This window comes from Hevea brasiliensis, chromosome 3 (assembly GCF_030052815.1).
Source record: "Hevea brasiliensis isolate MT/VB/25A 57/8 chromosome 3, ASM3005281v1, whole genome shotgun sequence".
Taxonomy (NCBI): Eukaryota; Viridiplantae; Streptophyta; class Magnoliopsida; order Malpighiales; family Euphorbiaceae; genus Hevea; species Hevea brasiliensis.
In genome coordinates, this window is record NC_079495.1 from 11065117 (window position 1) to 11088676 (window position 23560).

The 23560-nt window shown below is 31.5% G+C and overlaps 1 protein-coding gene across 1 annotated transcript in view; it reads right to left on the reverse strand.

Annotated features, from left to right (window-relative positions):
• LOC110662163 (insulin-degrading enzyme-like 1, peroxisomal) overlaps positions 1–22815 on the reverse strand; it is a 55998-nt gene extending 33183 nt beyond the window's left edge. Inside the window, exons 1-10 of the mRNA XM_058143857.1 lie at positions 22578–22815; positions 22385–22460; positions 17641–17708; positions 14379–14470; positions 14201–14274; positions 14037–14080; positions 8711–8762; positions 7823–7945; positions 7622–7734; positions 7252–7414 (exon numbers count right to left, since the gene is read on the reverse strand). Of these exons, the coding sequence (XP_057999840.1) occupies positions 7252–7414; positions 7622–7734; positions 7823–7945; positions 8711–8762; positions 14037–14080; positions 14201–14274; positions 14379–14470; positions 17641–17708; positions 22385–22460; positions 22578–22697 (925 nt within the window). The 5' untranslated portion in view covers positions 22698–22815. The remainder of the gene's footprint in view (positions 1–7251; positions 7415–7621; positions 7735–7822; positions 7946–8710; positions 8763–14036; positions 14081–14200; positions 14275–14378; positions 14471–17640; positions 17709–22384; positions 22461–22577) is intronic.
• Positions 22816–23560: the final 745 nt, after the last annotated feature.

The window sequence follows — 23560 nt, forward strand, 5'->3', positions numbered from 1 at the left end:
CAAACCAAGGTGGTTGCTCCATATACACCTCCTCCTGAAGATCACTATGAAGGAAAGCATTCTTGATATCCAATTGGTGCAGGGGCCAATCATATGTAGCTGCTAAATAGATAAACAAGCGAACAGAAGTAAGTTTAGCTACAGGAGAAAAAGTGTCAGAGTAATCAACCTCATATGTCTGAGCATATCCTTTTGCTAAAAGGCGTGCTTTTAACCTAGCCACAGAACCATCAGGATTTGCCTTTACTGTAAATACCCATTTGCAACCAATAGCTTTCTTACCAGTGGGTAAAGGCAACAGTTCTCATGTACCATTAGCATCTAAAGCCTCTATTTCCTCTTTCATAGCAGCACACCAGTCAGGATGAGACAGTGCCTCACCAACAATATTAGGGATTGGAACAGAGTCTAAAGAAGTAACAAAACACCGGGAACAAGAAGACAATTGATTATAAGAAACAAAAAAAGAAATAGGGTAAGTACAAGAACGTTTACCTTTACGAAGAGCAATGGGTAAGTCTGGATCAGAATCATGATCAGCATGAGGTACAGGATTTCCCAACGAAGTAGCTGGTGGAGAATCTGAGTCAGGAATCTCCAATCTTCTGGAATAAACATGAACAACGGCAAGTCGAATAGGTCTAGAGACAGAAGGAACAGGCTGCGGGAGAGGACTAGACATTGGTTGGACAATATATATTAAGAGATCATCCTCCTTCCCCTGACTCTCATACACAGATGATTGAGGAAAAAATGGAGTGGACTAAAAAAATATGACATCTGCAGAAACAAGATAACGATTAAGAGTATGAGAGAAACAACGGTACCCTTTTTGGAGCCAGGAGTACCCAAGAAAGACACATTTGAGAGACTTTGTATCCAATTTAATAACCTGCAGACGAACATCACACACAAAACAGGTACAACAAAAAATACGAGGTTCAACAGGGAACAAAGATTTTGTAGGGAACAAAGCAGTATAAGGAATATCCCCATTAAGGACAGAAGACGGCATACGATTGATCAAAAATATGCCGTAGAAACTGCATCCGCCCAAAAGTGTTTAGGAACTTTCATCTGAAAAAGAAGAGCATGAGTTACCTCAAGAAAATGCCGAATTTTTCTTTCGGCCACGCCATTTTGGGATGGGATATTCACACAGAAGACTGATGAAGAATGCCATTTTGTGTTATAGAAAGAGATGATTCTCCTTAATTTCAATTAATCTGTAAATGGGTATATATATACAATTGATTCCTATAATTGTGTTCTACTAATTAGGAAGAAATCCTAAATAAGAAATCCTAAATAGGAATACAGAATACAGAATATACAAAGAAATAATATGATGATTGACTTTCCATAACAATTTTAAAAGTTTGAGGAGAGGACAGATTATCAGCCCATTGATTACACTCATGTTTGTTTTAGCAATAAAGTTGGTGAAGAAATTATTAAATCATTCAAAAAATGAGCTATAAAATATAGAATCACTCAAATGACCACCAAGAATTTTGAGGCAATTAAAAGCTCGACATAAGTTTTGCTAAGATATGTTGAGATACTTTCCTTGATTTGTTAGGATTCTTACCTTATCTCATGCACCTAATCTTCCTAATTAGCTCCTGTAATCTTGTGATTATTACTAGGATTTATAAAAATCTGTATTTTCCTATCTTGTAAACTTCTGTAAAGCTATATAAATCCCAATTAGCTTGAGGGAATATCAAGCTCTACAATTCACTCACAATCTTCGCCTAGTTACCTAAGATCCAGCTCTGTTGTCTTTTTAGACTCAATATCAAAATGAGAGTTGCCCTTCTTCAGGACAAGGGAGTGCTGCCTCCTTGTCTCACAGCCCCTCACAGGAGCAAGATCAAGTGCCTGCGACCTCCCCAACAGAAATCCGGTCATCGGAAAATGTATGCGTGAGCCCCATGCGGTAACAAACTTCTGTCCCTTTCTCCACGCGCTGGCGTGTGACCTTCACCTCGCCAACATCTCTCGCCAGAACCTTCACTGCGCAACTCGCCAGAAGCCGGCGACCCTTTCTAGACTTTGCCCAGCCCTTAACACCTTTCTCTACCCTCTTCTAACAAGAGGATAGCAGTTCAGCTACTCTGTTTTTCTTGCTACTTGATCTGTTTTGACTCATTCAACATGACTGAAAAGGGAGAGATATCAGATACAGGTGCATTCAAATCACTTTTCTCTTCTATTTCTAGTTCTCCAACTATAACTACTGTTAAATTGCAAGGAAGTAACAATTATGTATCTTGGGCTGCCTCAATAGAATTATGGTTTATGGGACAGGAATATGATGATCATTTTGAGAAAAATATTACAAATATTGCCCTAACAAATCGAACAAGTTAGGGTATGATTGATGCTCAATTGTGCAGTCTTTTGTGGCACTCATTGGATCCTAAATTACTTACCCTCTTTTAGTCCTATAAAACCTGCCATAAGGTCTGGACTAAGGCCAAAACATTGTACACTAATGACATGCAACGTATTTATAATATAGTATCTAATATAGTTCATTTACAACAGAATCATCAGGATATGGCCAGTTATTTGGGACTGGTAGAAACACTAAAAGATGAATTTAATTCTCTCATGCCCTTCACTGATAGTGTTACTGAAAAGCAGCGGGACAAGTTTCTCATGGTTCTAGCATTAATTGGCTTCATTCTGATCTTGGTTCGATAAGGGACCAAATATTAACCAATCCTATTATTCCTACATTTGAGGATGTTTCTGCCAGACTTCTTCGCATCTCTCTTAGTCAGAATAACCCAATAAAAAGTGAGTCTTCAATGTTGGCTGTGCAGAATGATAATCAAAAGGGAATAGGTGGCTACCGAAAAAGCAAGGGCAAGAAGTCTCATTGCACCTACTATGATAAAAGTGGGCACACAAGGGATATCTGTTGGACACTTCATGGTCGTCCACCACGTACCAATCAGTCTAACAATTTTCGATCAACTGCACATATCATCCAATCTAATGCCAATGGCCTACTTCCTCTACCTGATGCTAAGGAGGGTGCACCAGATTCTATCACCTTAACTGGTACATATTACAAGGAATATTTGTAGTACCAAACAACAAAACAACAGCAGTCCTCTTCATCTAGCATTTCTCACTCTGGTAATTCCTTTGCTTATCTCACCAAGTCTTCGCCTATTGGGCCATAGATCCTAGACTCTTGTGCTTCTGACCACATATCTGGTAATCACAACCTTTTCTCCACTCTTGTTTCTCCTTCCACACTATCTAAAATCACTTTAGCTAATGATTCACAAACTGTAGTTAGAGGCATAGGAGAAGTAAAACCACTTCCTTCTATTCCCTTAACAACAGTCTTATTTGATCCTGAATGCCCATATAATCTGATCTCCATGAGCAAATTAACTAAAAACCTTAATTGTTCTATAACCTTTACTACTGATTCTGTTATTGTGCAGAACCGAAGTACGGGCAAGATGATTGGAACAAGACATGAGTAACAAGGATTGTACCATCTCTCCACTCCAAATCCCCTAGTTGCTTTTGTCTCCACAACTTCCGCTAATCTCATCCACAATCGTCTGGGTCATCCAAGTCTTTCCAAGCTAAAGAAAATAGTTCCTAGCCTTTCTACATTGTCTTCTGTGAGTCATATCAACTTGGGAAACAAACTCGTGCTTCCTTTCCCAAGAGAGTCAATAACAGGTCTACCTCTATATTTGACATTGTCCATTTAGACATTTGGGTACCAAGTCATGTCAGCACAATTTTCGAATTTCATTATTTTGTTACATTTATTGATGATTATTCTCGTTACACTTGGTTATTTTTAATGAAGAACTGTTCTGAGTTATTTTCTATCTTCTAAAATTTATGTGTTGAAATTCGCAATCAATTTAGTGTTTCAATTAAAATTTTGCGAAGTGACAATGCAAAAGAATATTTATCTTCTCCCTTTACTCATTTTTTGTCTTCTCAGGGCATTTCTTACCAGACTTCTTGTGCACATACCTCACAACAGAAAAGAGTTGCTGAATGAAAAAATCAGCACTTAATTGAAACTCCCCGAACCCTACTCATACATCATAATGTTCCTCTTCGTTTCTAAGGGGATGCTGTACTTACTGCCTGTTATTTAATTAATCGAATGCCCTCCTCTGTTTTGCAGCATAAAAGCCCTCATTCAGTTTTATTTCTAGACTAGAATTCTCATCAGTTCCCCTGCGTGTGTTTAAATGTATATGCTTTGTTCATGATCATACTCCTGGAAAAGATAAACTTCATTACAAATCAATTAAATGTGTCTTTTTGGGATATTCCCGACTTCAAAAAGGGTACAAATGTTATGATCCAATCACAAAAAAGTATTTTATTTCAGCAGAGATAACCTTCTTTGAAGCATATCCCTATTTTACCTCACACACAACAGACAAAAACCTGCAGCTTTCCCCTCCTCAAGTCAATCAACCTCTAGTTCATCCACCACTCCAAGTTTACTCACGTCATTCTGTTAATATTCCTTTACATGATACAGGTACTGACGCACTCTCTGATGACTCTCATACCGTTCCACCATCACCTACTCCGGTCATGTCTTCAGCAGAAGCAGTTACACCTCTAATTGCTCTTCAAAATGTATTTGATCATCTCGCAATCCTCATCCTATTTATAACTTTGTGAGCTACCATCGTTTATCTCCATCCTACTATGCTTTTGTGTCCGATGTGTCTAATGTTTTTATTCCTATAACGGTTAGAGAAGCATTGGACCATCCAAGGTGGCAAGATGCAATGACTGAGGAGATGACTGCCCTCCATACCAATGGAACTTGGGACTTGGTACCTTTACCACCAGGTAAGTCTACTGTTGGATGCCGATGGGTTTATACAATTAAGGTTGGTCCTAATGGGACAATTGATAGATTTAAAGCTCGTCTTGTCGCCAAAGGATATACACAGATCTTTGGCCTTAACTATAGTGATACTTCCTCTCCAGTGGCCAAGATTGCCTTAGTTCAACTGCTTATTTCCTTAGCTGTGATCAACCACTGGCCACTCTATCAGTTGGATATTAAGAATGCCTTTTTGCATGGCGAGCTCATTGAGGAAGTCTATATGGAGCAACCAACAAGGTTTGTTGCTCAACGGGAGTCTGGCTCAGTATGTCGACTACGACGATCACTATATAGCCTGAAGCAATCTCCAAGAGCACTGTTTGGATGATTTAGTACTATAATCCAACAATTTGGAATGTTTTGAAGTGAAGCTGATCATTCAGTGTTTTTTCGTCATAATGGCCATAATAGATGCATTTATTTGGTGGTTTATGTTGATGACATTGTTATTATAGGAAATGATCATAATGGGATTTCTCAACTCAAACAGTATTTATTTAGTCATTTCCAGACTAAGGACTTAGGGAAGTCGAAGTATTTTCTAGGGTTTGAAGTGGCACAGTCTAAGACAGGTATTGCTATTTCTCAAAGGAAATATGCTTTGGATATACTAGAGGAAACTGGCATGTTAGATTGCAAACATGTGGACACTACTATGGATTCGAATGTCAAGTTGGTTCCTGGACAAGATGAGCCATTGAAAGTCCTGATAGGTACCGAAGGTTAGTCAGTAAACTCAACTATCTCACAATCACACATCCAGACATTTCCTTTGCGGTAAGTGTGGTTAGTCAGTTCCTCCAGGCACCATGTAGTAGTCACTGGGATGCAGTTATGCGCATTCTCAAGTACATCAAAGAAGCTCCAAGGCAAGGCTTGTTGTATGAAAACAAGAGTCACTGACAAATTATTAGTTATTCAGATGCAGATTGGGCTGGTTCTCCTTCAGATAGACGATCCACATCAGGATACTATATCATGATTGGAGGGAATTTAATATCCTGGAAGAGTAAAAAGCAAGATGTGGTTGCCAGGTCAAGTGCACAAGCAGAGTATCGAGCAATGGCCTTAGCAACATGTGAACTTATTTGGGTGAAACAACTTCTTCAAGAGTTGAAGTATGGGGAGACTAGTCAAATGAAGTTAATATGTGACAATCAAGCAGCCTCCATATTGCCCCTAATACAGTTTTTCACGAAAGAACAAAACATATAGAGGTAGATTGCCACTTTATCAAACAGAAAATTGAATCAGGATGTATTGCCACTAGTTTTGTCAATTTCAATGATCAGTTAGCAGATATTCTTACTAAATCTCTCAAAGGTCCATGGATCGAATACATTTGTACCAAGCTTGGAGCATATGACATGTACTCTCCAGCTTGAGGGGGAGTGTTGAGATATGTTGAGATACTTGCCTTGATTTATTAGGATTCTTACCTTATCTCATGCACCTAATCTTTCTAATTAGCTGCTATAATCTTGTGATTATTACTAGGATCTGTAAAAATCTGTATTTTCCTATCTTGTAAACTTCTGTAAAGCTATATAAATCCCAATTAGCTTTAGGGAATAATCAAGCTCTACAATTCACTCACAATCTTCTCCTATATTCTTCTTTTTCAAGTTTCTCCATTAGAGAGAGCTTAAATTCAATTCCAGGAGATTAGAAATTCAAGCTAATTTCCACAGGCAGACCACAAAATCTGTTCCTACTTCCTACACCCACAAGCATAAATTTGCAATCAATATTTATCTGCAAAGAGTTGTTTTATGCTTAATCACTTGAGCACCATGTTTATTAACAAGTTAACAGGCCAATTATCTTTGTATCCAATTTTTTTTTCTTGTCTTTTCACAATGTTCCATTTATTAAAGGAGAAAAGATTCTTGAATAAAAATTGAGAATTGGAAATGAGAAGAAAAGTAATATCTTAATAATGAACCAGAGCAAATTTAAACAAGGCTTATTATTTGGGTTATCTGGAAAACATGATATAAATTTCAATCTATAGGTGGGTATGGGTCTGCATCTAGATAACAAACAAAACTCTAATATCTCTCTAGCAAAGCATCACTGGTTATTTATTCTTCTTTCTAATTTTATTGGAATCACTATGCATAAATGAATGAATGAATATGGCAACCACATTTAAGTCTCTAAAAAGATTGAAAAACTCTTTGAACTCTGAAGTTAAGCATTTTTAACGAAGTTGAAAGGGTATTAATGACCATGTGGACATCCAAAAATTTAAAAAAAGTAACAAATTTAATTTTCAAGAATTGCATATGGCAAGTTTCAAACAATTTATTTGTCTAAAGCACAGATAGGATACGCACACCCACCCAATGATTTCAAGACGTAAAACAAAGATCCTTCTCCTTCATGGCCAATAAGATGACCCAGATAGGTGCCTGGTCCTTCCTTGTAGTGAAGAATACTTGGAGTTATAGGCCATACAAGCCTCAATTTGTGACCTAGTTCTATTGGGACTGCTCTGACGAGTATCTGAAATTAATGCAATACTGTATGAATGAATAGAAAATAGTCTCTTCGACAGAAGGAAAAGAGAGAGAGAGAGAGAGAGAGAGAGAGAGAGAGAGAGAAAATAGAAAATAGTCTCAGGTCTGATACATTTCATCATATGCATCTCTTTTTTCTTACTTTTGAAATGTTTACTCACATAGCATGGAAACACACTAGTAATAGGCATACCTGTAAGTGTTCAGATGTGCATGGCTGGCCAGGAAAAGAAATATAATCTCGATTATTGCTTCGAATTTCTTGAAATTTGTCCACCACAAGGCTTTGAATTGCATCAAGGCTTTCTAAAGATCTCAATAACAAAGGAATCATGCACTTTTATGAAAAAAGGTAAGCCAAACATAATTATATAATGCGCACTTAAATACTAACCTTTTGCATATATCACTAGATACATGAGATTGGCAGAATAATTTGCTTCATAAAACTTGATAAGCTCATGTCTTGTATCCAGCCCTTTTGCTTTTGGTTGAACATCCAAAGATTCCACGTTCCCTGTGCAATGACAAAGGCTAAGGCACTTTTCAGCATATATCATGAGATTAGACTTGATCTTAATTGAAGAAATTTAGCTTCATTTCAGCCTGTCTCATAGAATAGATGATGTAGAACTTTAGGTTCTCACACCAAAAACACTTATTTCAATCCAAAAACAAAATATACCTAAGGAGTCTACAACCTTATATAGAGAAATAAAAATAGAAAAATAATAAACAATAACAAAGCAAATGCCCTTGTACAAGTGGTCAAAAAGAAGAAAAACCAATGGAACAGGATCTGTTGCCTTGCCCCCTTCTTAATTGTTCTTTTCAATAATTTATCAGAGTTTCAAAGAAAAATACCATATGCAAGAAAGGATTATCCTACGCTGAGTTCAAGCAACAAATATTAAAGAAAAACATGAATCCTGGCATAGGTGGAAGAGAGATAAGGCAAAATGGAAAATATCTTACTTGGGAATGTTGTCTATTGCCAAAGAAGAAGGGTTTTCAGCAAGAGAGCACAAAGGATGCATAAATGTGAAACTCTAAGTACCTTTTCAGATTGTAAAGCACTATTAGCATATTTAGGGCTACGTTCTCCAAATAAGCAGAAACTCATGATGCATGAAGGGCAAATGAAGCAAGAATCAGCATTATATTCACAAATAAGGGCATCCAACACTGAGGATAGAGAGTGGCCCAACCACAAAACAACATCACAAACAATAGCCAGTTTATAAAAATGCTTTAAAGCATAATACATATGTTATTTGCTGACCTGTACTAAATTTATGATATGGGTGTTCTTCATCACTGAGATGTTTCTGAAGCTGCACATGATAAAATAGTTTCAAGCAGAAAAAAAAAAGCATGTTTTTGAGATAATTAGTAAAAATAATTCTCATTAACAACATGGTTCTTCATACATCAAAATTTCCACATTTTCAATATATATATATGTATATATTCTCTAGTTATGTCCTAGATTGTAACAGTTTGAAATATTAAACTTTGATCCTACTTTTCTTCATCACTCACGTAATACGCCTATGAAAAAAGGATATATCAAACTGAAACCTTCTAATTAGACATCTAATTGATATCAATGATGAAAGAGTTGGACTGACTCCTCTTGCACTACTCAAGTGATGCAGAACAAATTTTAACTAATTTGCAAACATAATTGTGATGGAATAGAAATTGTGAAGTTGGGATTTTAACTTTGAAATATATGTAAATGGAATATAAGGTCTAACAATTTGATAAAGAAAAAGGATTCAAAGAAAGGAGTAAAAATCAGGCTAAGAATTTGGAAATTGTAGGCAGCAGATATATTGTAAACTGAAGAATTGAGTGATATCAGTAGCCTTATGGTAAAGGGATGATGCAAAGGCAATGGGTATAGCTTTCACAAATTAGTGAAATAAGATCTACATCATGGTTTTAAATCATGGTCGAGGCAGCCTTGGTGGTCACAGTTGCAGGTAACGAAAACAGGCCTGTAACAGCAATAATATAATAGTAACAGCCTAGTGCTACACAAATTTTTTAAAAAAATTTGCAAAGTTCCTGAAATAAGTAGATATTGTTAGATACAAGTACAACTAAGGTACATAACTATATAATAAGCATAAATACATCAAATTAGATGTTATTTTGTAATTAACAATGTATTTTAATAAAATTAATTCTTAAAAATAGTTCAAAATTAGGAAAAAAAAATAAAAACCTATAGATCAAGCAAACCAATGCTTCATATTATAAATTTAGCAATAAATCTAACATGAAACATAATTTTCTTCAACAAATATGCAAAAAATAGCAAATAATACTGATGTAGAACAAGTAAGAACAAAGAGTAAACAAGGACCAATCCTTGGAAAAGAGAACTAATTTTCAATAATTTTATTTAATCTCAATAATAATCATAGTCAAAGCTACTACATAATATAAAATTAGCTCTATGTATAGAGCTTACAACTCTAATCAATTTAGGAATAGAAACCCTAATCAAATCTAAATAGGAATACAAAATAAGATAAATTAGAAAATAATATACCTAATAATAATAAAATTCCTAAATAATAAAAACTTTTTAAATTTCCTAATTTTGTAATAATTAAAATTCCTAAATAAAATTCTAATCTTCCTATTCTGCATTATTCTCCCCTGATTGAAAAAAACTCGTCCTCAAGTCTTGAAGTACTGAATGATCACAAACTAGATATGGAGAACAAATAGTATAATCTTCTTGGACGGTAGCAACAAAATTGATTTCAAAAAGTTTACGCTCTCTTCTATATTTTTTAAAACATCTAGACAGATAAAATCAATAAAACAATAGATAAAAAGTCCTTAGGAACAAGATTCCAATTTTCAAATTCTTTTGTTGGCTCTATAAGTTTATTTTCTTCAATTTCAATTAGAGTTTCCACTGCTTGATCAGCTCCATGCTTTGGAATAAGATATTCAATAGATGAAGGTTCAATAAAAAAAATTTGAATTTTTCAATTTTAGACTCTTCAAACTTAGGTTCTTCAGGTTGCTCATTTTGTCCTCATTTTCATCTTCAAGTTGCCCTACAAATTCTTTTCGTTCATCTTCAAAGTCAAACTTCTTTTCTTGTTTTGCGATTTTAATTTCTTGTTCAAGTTCTCGCACAACTACCGATAACTTATTAAGCTCTATTTTTGATAACTCATCAACCTGTATTTCTACTTTTGATAACTTATCAAGCTTTGCTTTCATTTTTTTATACCTGAAATCACAAGTTCTTTCCTACATTCTTCGAGCTCTCTTTCCTCAACTTGTAAAAATTATTGTAAATCTTCATATTCCCTTTCCTTATCTAGCAAAGTCTGTCTAACTTCTCGATATTCACCATGTAAGAAAAAACATCTTTCACGCGCGCAGCTATATCTATAATTATCTATCCAATGACATAGAGATAATAAAAGACCCTTATGAAATCCAAAGTCATAATTAATTTCTTCAAGAACATTTTTGTAGTAATTAATCTCCTCTTCTAGCCTCTCAATATAAGCTTTCATGGCATTTTAATTAAGAAAACACACCTTACTTTTAAAAAAAAAAAAAAAACTCAAAATTCTGCTTTTAAGAGTTATTTCTGCTAAAAACAAGGGTGAGCTTGTTGGCTGTGGAAGCTGATCCAAATACCCGATCCATCGGGTTAAAGATCTAGGTGCATCAAACTGAAGTTCCAACGACGCGAAAAGACAGATCGGCTGACGATGAGTTGCTGGGTTCTTCTAGTTTTCAACTCTTTTTTTTTTTTTTTGAACTATAGGGAGCAAGGAAAAATTTTGAAGGACAAAAAAATGATAGGAATCTAAGGAATGGGAAGACTTGAATGGGAAGTCTGGTAATTTTACGGAAAATGATGAAAATTTGGCTCAATTTTAGGCTCTGATACCAAAATTGATGTTGTACAAGTAAGAACAAAGAGTAAATAAGAATCAATCCTTGAAAAAGAGAACTAATTCTCAACAATTTTATTTAATTTCAATAATAATCATAGTCAAAACTACTGAATAATATAAAATTAGCTCTATTTATTGAGCTTATAACTCTAATCAATTTAGGAATAGAAACCCTAATCAACTCTAATTAGGAATACTAAATAAGATAAATTAGGAGATAACATACCTAATAATAATAAAATTCCTAAATAGTAAAAACTTTTTAAATTTTCTAATTCTGAAATAATTAAAATTCCTAAATAAAATTCTAATATGCCTATTATGCATTAAATACTTAGCTTCTGCGAGTAGTTATAGGGAATAGTGATATTTATGATGATCTTAGCTTAAAAAAGAATAAGAGAGAGATTTATAGAAAGAAGGAGAAGTTTAGGTGAAATTTTAAAAGAAAATTTGATAGAAACAATAGCCAGAAGGCTGGAATACAGAGAGTAAAAAAAAATGAAGAAAACATTGCTTGCATGTGCCTTTACCAAGTTAGCATTACTTAATGGTAAGTAACTTAAGTAATGGTGGCAATAGCCATTATCAATGGAATTCATAATCTGCTTTTAAATAATGGGGTAAAGGGTGAAGGCCCCTTGAAAAACCTGTAAATAACAGTCGTAATGTATTATATATGGCAACACTACTCTAAGAATACAAAACATTAATAAGAGCAACTTTCTAGGCTTGCAAGGTGAAAACGCAAATATATTGTGCAGTCATGAGAAATTAGGAAAAAATGTAGGACTTTCACTTTATGGAAATATTAGTGATGTGTGATAAATGATAGGTTTTTGTCACTTGATATAATGAAGATGAAGATTTAACAAGAATTAAGAAGTTGACTATCTAAAGCCTTACATATGTTTTACTCAAAAGTCATAATATAAAATTGCACCGGCTTTCAATCAACAGGATCTCACATGAGTGTTTTACAATATAAGAACCCCATGTTGCCAAATTAAATATTGCATAACTAAGAACAACTAATTCATTTTTTTTCCTCCTAAGTCCACCATAAGACTTGGTACAAAAACATGGCAACATGAAAATGTGCAGTTGTTCATTTAGCTATGAAGGTATTGAATGATAAAAAAAATGTGCACCTTCCAAGGCCAAGAGCTACTAATTACATAACTAGTCCTCAAAATCACAAGCCTCTTTTTATTCTTTTTTTCACCTCTTTCTAGATGTCTTGTGCACACCCTTGTAATCAAAGAAGCACCATTTATGTGCCATGTAAGAAGAAAACAACAATAAGTAAACTCGTCCATTTTTTTTTATAAAAATGTAACTCGAAAACACCTAAAATCATAAAATGTAAAAATGCTCAACTATAAGACAAATTAGAAAATTGCGATCAAAGAAGAACATATACACTGTAAATTACACATACAGGAATAGAAAAGAACCATCAATGCATAAAAAATTCAAAGCATAAAACCTAACAGTGTAGGTAAGCCTTTTTGTTATAGAAGAATAGAGTGAAGAAGAAACAGCAGAGGAAAGCATCTTGTAATAAATAGAGCAATGTATTGAAGAAGCAACTATTGAAATTTAGAAGGATAGAAAAGATAAGAGAAAATGGTAAGAGAAGGATTTAGTGGTTCAGCTACGAAGAGACTACATCCACAAACATAAAATCTCAAAAGGGCTACATTTTATTCACTTATGCTGTATATTAGCATAATACATAAAAGTCCACATTTATAATGAAAGATACAAGATACATATGATATCACATAAATCACTCCTTATCAAGCCAATTATTTTGCTAATTAATTACATGATTTTCTCATAATCATATCTCACAATTAAGGCAAATTTCAACAATTCCAACAGCAACAAGAGAAAAAGTTCCAGTTTAAGCAAATATAAGAAATGGAAAAATTTAGCCTACAAGATAAAGAATCTATCAAGCAAAAATATAACTAAGTAGTTGAAAAAACAAGAACAAAACTAGACGAAGGAAAAGCATGACTTCTTGCCACCCAAAATTAGAATATTGAGTTTTGGTAACTTCATTCACTGGATCTAAGTTTTATCTTCCTTTTCATCTCATTTCTCATTTATCAGACTTCATAAGATGACCACAAGAAGTTGAGAAGTAAAGATGATGCAGAGAAATTCCAGAATGGACCGATTAAGAAATGCTAACATCCATATAAAAGTGGAGGAAGCAATAATGGGGATGATTTCAGATAGGGTTAGCTAAGATGACATAGCCAACCAACATAAAACTGTGAATGCGCTGCTGGGTTCAAGTAAAGGAAAGGAACAGGAGATAGATAGACAAAAGAATATGCGGACTGAAAGCATAACTGTAATAAAAACTTGGTTCTAAATAGATCTCATTGTAAGAAACAAATCCACACCGTAGAACCTAACTAGTTTGGGAATGGGATTTAGTTCAGGTGAATCCTTTTCACCACCACATCGTTATCTCTGTTCCACCTATCCTTAAGGTATTGGGAAAGGGGTTTAATTCATGTGAATCCTCTTTGCCAAATCCTTATATCCTTTACATCTATCCTTAAGGCATTTACATTACAAATGGAGGCATCCCAATCCTCATATATAAATGGCTGGAGCTCTGATGGCAAGAAAAGTTGTTGATACCTGGTGAATTCTCCAAACATCAGACAACAAATTTTTCTGATTCTCTACATGAGACACAGAGAGAGAGAGAGAGAGGGATTAATTGGTAATAATAACTATATTATTAAAAAAAGATGAAACAAGAGGCACTTAAGAAAACAGAGGCACTTTCAAAATTAGCTAACCAGAATCAACAGCTTTAATCTCCCTCATGGTTGAATCAGCTAACAACAATGGTTCAAGAAAGAATTGTGCAAACCTGAATGGTAATCAGAAGTGAAAAGCCATGCTCATAAACTTTATGATGAACACTTGCAAAAAGTAGCAGCTAGCAAAATAGGAACCGCAGCATTTAGGATTTACCTATCCAAAGCCTCCTCAAAACAATCACTATTAATATCAAAATGATAGTTGGTGTGCTCAGAAGTTGTATATGCATTGCACCGGCCTCCATTCTATGACATAACAAGAAAAACACATTGAGAGCATAGTTTAGCTAACATGAATAAGCAATCTTATAGGGACATGGTATCAAGTTACAAACCAAAAGCAATTCATGCTTATCTTTTCCTTTCAAGGATGATTAAGCATTTAAAGGCAAAGACTTGGTGTCAACTATAGTTGGAGGAAGTGTGGGGTAATTTTTATCAACATGTCCCTTAACTTGGAAGGTTGTTTCATTTTCATCCCTCATTTTCAATTCATTACAAAAAAAAAAATCCTTAAACGTTAATTTTGTTTTACAATAATCCCTCTAACCTGTAATAGCAAGTTTTAAGATTAAAACTAATGAAATTATCCTTTTAGCCCTCTCTTTCAAAAATTAAAGTACCATTTTGCTTTCTTTCTCTCTCTCACCTTTACAATCAAATTAATTAATAATTATTTATCAATAAAATTATTTTTCATTATTAAAATTATTAATTATATGTTATTTAATATTTATTATTATTTAATAAAATTTAATTAATTTGTTGTGAATTGTGAAGGACCACCATTTCAAATACCAATGGCACCATTTGGACCTATTAAGAAAATACCAATGACATCACAACAATTTACTTCCTAGAAAAGATGAGGATTTATCCTTCGCTGGAAAATGTTGAATCTGTATTTGTAGACATCACGTAATAGCTTAAAGGGATCTTTTAATTAGAAACCTACTACTGCAGGTTAAAAGGACTTTTTATGAAACAAAATTAAAGTTTAGGAATTTTTTAGTAACAAATTGAAATTAAATGATAAAAGTGAAACATGAGATAAAGTTCAAGGACAGGGTATAAAAATTACCCAACAAAACCATGACAACTCCCCAACAAGGAGTATGAATAAAGAGTTAAATGTGAAAAGATAGACAAGAAAAATTGTCCTCCTCAACAATAATAAAGCATCTCTTTATGTCACACATAAATAATCAAATAAGAAACAAAAATGAGTGAGAGAGAGAGAGAACCTAGGTCCAAAATCACCTTCTACTTAACAACACCAGTAAGATATGAACAAATATACACATTGCTTGACCTTCAAACATAGTAGTTGATATTGTATATATTTATAGTATTTTACTCAATTAATTTGGTTTTTTTTTATTATTTTTGAGTGCTTTGATTAGTAATTTTTCATCTTTATTAGCATTGTTGTTAATTTTGTTGATCTTAGTTTAATTTTGGTGTTTTCATTTTGTTTTAGATGAAAAATAATCATATTTATTAAAATGCATTGAGGGTCAAAGAAGAAGTTTCTAATGCACCAAATTCATGCCCAAGCTGTGAACAAGGGAGCATTTCACCACCAAGGTGTGAGTCTTGCGCATAGTTGGAGAAAATTTGAAGAATTGAAGGAATTGGGCATCAGAACGAATCTCATGCCCAAGGTGTGAAAACAAGGATCATGCATGGCCTAGGTGTGAAACCTTCAAGCAACATATTTTCTCCCTTAAACAACCTTGATAGGGGGACCAGCAAAAGGGGATGCACTAGAACCCTTTTTTGGGAGTTTCTAGCAGCTAATTCTCATCCATTCTTGACCCTAACCTCCCAAACACTCTCTAGAACCATCTTTTGGAGGAGGGAGCAAGCTTTTGAAGGGAATTTCTTAAAGGATTTGGATTTGGAGAGGGGTTTCTACATCAAAGTCTTTTAAGAGTTCTTCTTCCTTTTCTTTTGTTATTTTTTTTTTCATTGGGAACCCATTTGATTTTGTTATGTTTAGTTTTAATTTCATTAATTTTGTTTTGGTTTTTGATACCATGAGTGGTTAAGTTGCTTAGCTAGGGATTTGATGTAACTTGACCTTAATTTCATCTTGATATTTTGATCTATTTTCTCTATTATAGCAATTGATGGTTGTTCATGTTTTTAATGCTTTTAGGTGTCAGAAATAATGCTTGATTGATCTTTGATTCAAGATTTGACTAGGAAGTAGGTTGTGAATGTTGTTGAGATAACCGTTAACATAGATTTTTAGCTAAGAGTGAAAACTAAGGCTAAATGTTATGGGTTGTTTTTGATAACTTGGGTTTTTAATACTTTAGTTGACGAAACACCTCTTATTGGGAAATTTGAGATGTTTTTGTTTATTAAAAGGTTTAATGATGCCTGAAAATGATTATTAAACACATATGTGTTACTGCCCTTGCTAGGATAGTTAAATTGATTATATGACAAAATTGATTAAAGTTGCATAATGGGTCAAGTGAAATCAAAATTTCTAGCTTCTTTTTAATTTGGTTTAGATTTATTTTTCCTTGTGTTTGTTTTACATTTTTCAATCAAAGTTAATTTTAGTTTAATTTTAATCTTAGCTTAAATATAATTTCTTTGAGTTAAGTTGAGTCGATAGTGTAGATATTAGTAAAATTTACATATACTTTGGTAATTAAACACAATTCTCATGGAACGATATTCTACTCTTCACTGTATTACTTATGCCATTCCGTGCACTTGTGGATACGTACCAGCACTATCATAAAATGTAAAATATTTCCCTTATTCATACGATCAAAATATGAAGAAGTATCAAAAGATATACAACAATATTAAGGCTCTGTTCACTTAATGTTAAATAATAATAGCTTTGTTTCTTTCATTAAAACCCTTGCTAAAGAATATTTACTTTGGAATATTATAAAGCTATAAAGACCCTTCATTGAATAACATAAGCTCCGAATACAGTAACATCTCTAGTGTCAACAGACTTTGAAAAGAAAAAACTAAAAACATGTAGAGCCTTTTGTATGCTACATCTTGCAATATCCAGTCTTCCCTAGGCAAACCAAGATAAGAGTTATAGTTACCAAATCCCTCTATTTTGTCTGACTCCCTTATAAGATCTTTTACTAGAACAATTGTTGCATGGCTTCATCCCAAATACCTTATACCAAACATGGCTTATATGTTTTTATGCAAATGATTCTTATATGTGGGAATAATGACTAAGCTGCCTATTTTTTCTTTTGGGTGCACAAATTTTATTTTTTTTTTTTGGTAATAATACACAATTCAATTTTATTCAACTATGGGATTGTGAGACCAAATAAAAATAATAATAAATTATAGTTTCATATAAATATGTAACACAACAATGAGTATGGCAAAATCCTTAAAAAAGAAAAAAAGTAGTGTACCTCCGCAATATACTTCTTATAACTACCCTCCAATGGATATTTTTCACTAGCATAAAACAACATATGTTCTGCAATAAAAATATTATGTGAGAACATCAAAAGACATTTACCAAAAATGTAAACATATACAATAAATAGAAATTGCTTTTGAGCATAAGTAGGAAACTTTCTAAGTTATTACCATCAATATTCACTTACTTGGTATCATGGGTTAGAAACATAAGCCCTTTCTAGCAAAAAAGAAATCCAAGTCATTCTTATAACTACCCTAAGCATAAGCAATTAAACATTCAAGTTTCAACTATAATCAAGGTACCTATGTCTTCTTTTTTTTTTTTTTTTTGTTTATTTTCCTTCTTATGGATTCAAGGTTTTATTAATTGAAAGAAATTGCACATTTCATGCTTAGGCTTTTTTTTTTTTTGGCTTCACTTGGAACTTTTTGTATTTCCTTGATCACTACTTCTCTTTCTTAGATGGACTACATTAATTTCATTGGTTGAGAGAGAGAGAGAGAGAGAGAGAGAGAGAGCCATAGGGTTGAGTGTAATTCAATTTAAGCTGAATTGCCAGCTCAATAAAATTTAAAAAAAAAAAAAAAAAAAAAAAAAAAAAAAAAAACCTGAATTATCTAAGCAATGAATTTCAGTTAATATGGTTCAACTTTTAAGCAACGTGGGTTCATTTTGGTTTTCACTTTTAAAAATCAAAATAACTTACTCAATTACATTTTTATAATTATATTTTAAATACCATATATAATTGTATCAATTTTTTTGCAGGTTGAAAAGTAAAAGCACAAAGTCAAATAAACTAAACAATTCTAATTATATTATTTTTTATTTGATTAGTTTAGTGTTAGAAATTTTTTGAACCAAATAAACTAAATTGATTGAATGATCAATTCCAAAGTTTAGAGTCATGTATATTGCATGAAATGTTTAATAATTGAATACGTATGCAATTAAAAATTAAATGGAAATTTCTCCAAACCAACTATATGATATTTACTTTAAATAGATAAACAACAAATATTTATTTCCTATAAAATACTAACTCATATTAATTAGAATTTTTGAAATTGTAAGATATTAATATTATACGTAATTAGAATTCTAATTGTGTATTCAATAAAACTTTCTTTGAAGCCTAAAGGCATGTGAAATTTGTTGCACAAGATTTAGGGTAATACTCAACAGGTGAAATTTTTATCATTTTTTGATGTGAAATTTTTAAATTTTAAAGAAATAATCATTATTTTCGTTCGTGTATATTAAACAGTACATACTCTTAGACTTTCAATTTTGAATACACAACAATTATATTTTGTATTAGTAGTAAATTTCAATTTTTATCTAAAATTTATTTCATTTATAGTTTTGGATTTCACATAATCATTAAAAAATTATATACTACTTTAACGCGTGTTGAATAAATTAACAATGATTTTTAGTAATATTTATAGTTGAATATTTATGTTATAAACTAACTGAAAAAAACACTATGAATTCCCATTATAGGATTAATAAATAATAAATATGCCAGATAAATTTCAATAATTGTCCTAGAACTTATAAGATTATAACACCATAGTTCATCAACTTAAAAATTTAACATAAAACTCCTTTAATTTTTAAATTTTGCACATTAAAATTCCTCTAACTTTCAATCACCGGTTTTCTAATTAAATGCTGACATGTACAAATCTAACGTGGCGCTTAGTAAACATTTTTCTCCTCTCTCTCATGCCACGTATGACAAGACTATCATTCAACTTTACTAATTGTAACGCCATTGACCTTCAAATTTGTTATTTATAACACCATTGTCCTTTAACTTTGTTATTTGTAACACTATTATTGTCCCACGACTTTACATCAATGCAATACCATTATTGTTTAAAACTACATTTTCATAATCTCATCCAATATAGATACACCATATAATTTTTAATCTTAATTTATCTATTGAGCAATATAATTTTTACTATCTTTTTCAACTTTTATTAGTATATTTAACTTTTTTATATTTTTTATTATAAATAGTATATTGTTAAAAAAAACACTAATTAACAATATTTTCTTTTTTTTTAATAATATGCTATTTATAATAAAAAAATGAAAAAAATTTAAGAATTGAGGGAGTTTTATATTACATTTTTAAGTTGAGAAATTATGGTATTACAATTGTATAAGTTCAAGGACAGTTGTTGAAATTTACCTTAAATATGTCATAAATAGAGATATTAAAAAGTTATACAATAATAAGCATGCATCCATTGACATACGCAGAAATTTTAGTTTGAGGGCCCAATAAAAAAATACATATCATTTTTGAAAAATAAACATAGATTATGTATTAAGTTGAAAAAAAAATTAACAATCATTGAGAATTTAGACTACATTTAATAAATCAACAAAAAATTTTTAATTTTCATATTAATAAATATGTTATCTCAAATTTTTTAGCATTAACTATTTTTTTAATTACACAAATCTTGATATTAAAAATCATAAAATAGAGACAAATTTCTTTAAAAATATTATCTATGAAATTTGTACAAATTCACTAAACTAAACTATGTTATTAAAGCACTATTAGAAATTTAATGAAACATCACAATAATTAAATGAGATAGAAATTGAGAGAGTACACATCAAAATATATATTTGTTTTATCAAAACATTCGAATTAAATTGAAATTTCTAACTCTTATGCTTTAGAATAAGTTTGATTTAAAAAAAAATCTCAAAATCAAAGACAAGTTAAAGGTCTAGATTATTTCTAGCTATAGATTGTTACCTTTTTTCTAGTTAAATCACTAAACAAATCATTTAATGAAAGAGAAAAGGGTTTAATTTAGTTTTTAAAATTTTTGGACTACAAAGACCATAATAGCCACAATTTCATTTGAAATTTCAAGCGGCCCAATGACCTCCTAGCCCCATATATGGGTTCATCCCTACATGCATCATAAATTGTCAAACTATCATGTGCCATATGATAAACTAAAATTAGTTATCAATTTTTTTTCTATTAGGACTTCTATGTTAAAATATAAATTATAATTCTAGTCTTATTATTAGTGAGAGATAGGCTTAAAAAAAATGTGGGTTTCACAATTTATAACTAAAATTTTGATTGAGCATGATGATGATTTGCGAAATGAATAGCATTATATTTTATAATTTGTAGATGAGTATATATATTATATTAATTTTTTCTAATAATAAAACAATATGATTTGTTGATTTATGTTTTAATATATCAAATAGCTATTTATTTACTATAAATTTTAATTAATGAGCATTCATAATTTTAATATTATTTATATTCTTTTAATTTTAATGTATGCATGTGTGTTTATTTTGACTTACAGTATCAGAAGAGTAAAAACCATACATTAAAATTTTGATTACTATATTTGACACAGAAGGAAAACTTTTAAGGTATAAGAACATAGGAAGGGATGTTCAAAATCTTTTGATTAAATTTTTCAAATTTTGTTCAAAATCTTTTTAAAATTTTACACAATCATCAATGGAATGGTTAAAAAAAAAAAAAAAGCGATACATGCATCAATTGATTGTAATTCAAAATATAATATTTAAGAGAAATTAGATAAAACGACTACAAAAAAAGATAATTAATATTCCTATATTTTATGATGCAAAGTGCAGATTTATTTTTGTTTACTACAACTTTTAATGTAGCAACCAAAAATTAATTTTCAATGTAAATATAATAATGTCAATTAAAACATTAAAAATGTAAAATCATAATAGTTATTTTTGTTACTTAATATAAATATTTGCATATTGAAAAAAAATTTAAAAAAAAAAAAAAACTAGTAGACTTAGGGTTGTGGTTGTGCACGTTATTGGACACACCAAACCCAACCCAAGAATCAAACCAAAGCATAGAACTAAATTTATGTTACTTTTCGGTCTGATACTGATTCTTTATTAAAATTCAAAGTAAACTAACCAAAAATTAAACCAGACCGAATCGAAGCCAAAACCAAATTCATACATATATTTTTTATATCTTTTAGATACATTATAAAATTTCTATGTACATAAATATATGCAATTGATTTTGTTATAATTAATTAAGCTATGCAAAAATAAATTATAAGTTATATAAAAAAAAATAAATCACTTATTTCATTTATTTCTATTAATAATCACACATTAATAAATTTGAATAATTTGATTAGAATTAGTTTTTTTTTTAATTGTAATGGTATAGATGAGATTTCTTTATAGGTAAATGTTATTATCTAAATTCAATTATTACAAATTTACCTCGCATTATGAGACAAGATTTCAATTACTAGCTATCAATTAATATATATTAGTAATAATAAGATTTTTTATTCATTAATATAATAAGAATTATGTTAAAATAAAAATAAAAAAGTCTTTGGTAAAATGACAACTAACTTTAAAATCCAGCTCGACTCTCCATGACAGAAATTGTATAAATCTTTTCAAGAAACAAATCCAAACAAGAATCAAACTGAAACATTAAAAAATAATGTCTTTTTTAAAATGTCGTATAAAATCACTAAACTTTTAAAATCAACTAACTGTATAAGTTCAGGTACATTTATTAAATTTATCCAATAAGCAATCAAACCTATATTAAATCGGTGAAAAAAGCATAAATCCAACCATGCACAGTAAGTGTAACATTTCCAGTTTTTAATGGAGTGAAAGGTGAAGGAGAAATTGAAGTATACCGAGGAAATGGGCGACTCCTTCGAGGCCAACGGGGTCGCTGAAGTAGCCTACACCAACATCCATGGAAGCAGCACTCTGTACTCCAACGCGAGAGAGAGAGAGAGAAAGAGAGAGAGAGAGCTGTTAACATGGATTAAACTACCAAATATAAAAGAAAACAATCCGTAGATGAGAGGCTAATCATAAATTTGCCTTATCGGTATCGGGATCGCTGATGAGGAGCACCTCAAGAGAGTTCTTAAGGACGATCCTCCTATACTCTCTCTTGTCCGTACGCGGTTTCACTATCTCCACCTCCTCCTCCGTCGCCATTCTGATCGTCGCTACTTGTTTTTCAGAGAGAGCAGAGAAAAGAGAGAGAGAGAGAGAAACGGAGTAAGCGCAAGTCTTCGCTTTGGTGTTTTATTGTGAAGACGGAAGCAAAGGCTCAGAAATGATGGAAAACAGAGTTTTGGTAGTTTTCATTTATTTATTTTTTTTATTTCCACGTGAGACAGCGACTTTGACCAAGAAGACAATTATATTTGATGCTTTTTTTTTTTTTTTGGCTACACCAATGCACGCTGCCTTATTCCTAACATGTCTGGCAGCAATAGCACTCAGATACAACCAAGGGAGGAGAGATTTTTTTTTCTATTATTTTGAAATTATTACTTTTATTATCTATATTATTGTTATTAAAAAAATGTTAAATATTAAAGCATTAAATCCGCTTTTAAGAAAGAGTTTTTAGGATAAATTATTCCCCATAATATGACAATATTCATGATTTGAGTTTTTTTATTTTCAAATTTAAAACTTGAGGCTGATGAAATGAAATGAAAAAAAAAAACATCAGATAAGTTTTGAATTTTTAGTAAATGATGAAATAAATTTTTAATTAATTTTTACATTAAAGAAATTTTTATATTTTTTTAATTAAGATCAAATCATTTTTCCCTAATAAAATATTATTAATGAAAAATATAATGAATAAAAATTGTTTAATATGAAAATTATTATTTTTAATATTATATTATTTAAAAAGATAAAAAAATAATATTTTATTATTGAAAAAAATGGTCACAGGGTATCTAGAGGGACACTTTGATGGTAAGTTTGTAGATTTTTTTCTTTTTCTAAGTTGCTATAAAATGAGAGAGAATAAATAAAAGTCCCATCTTAGGATTTCAAGA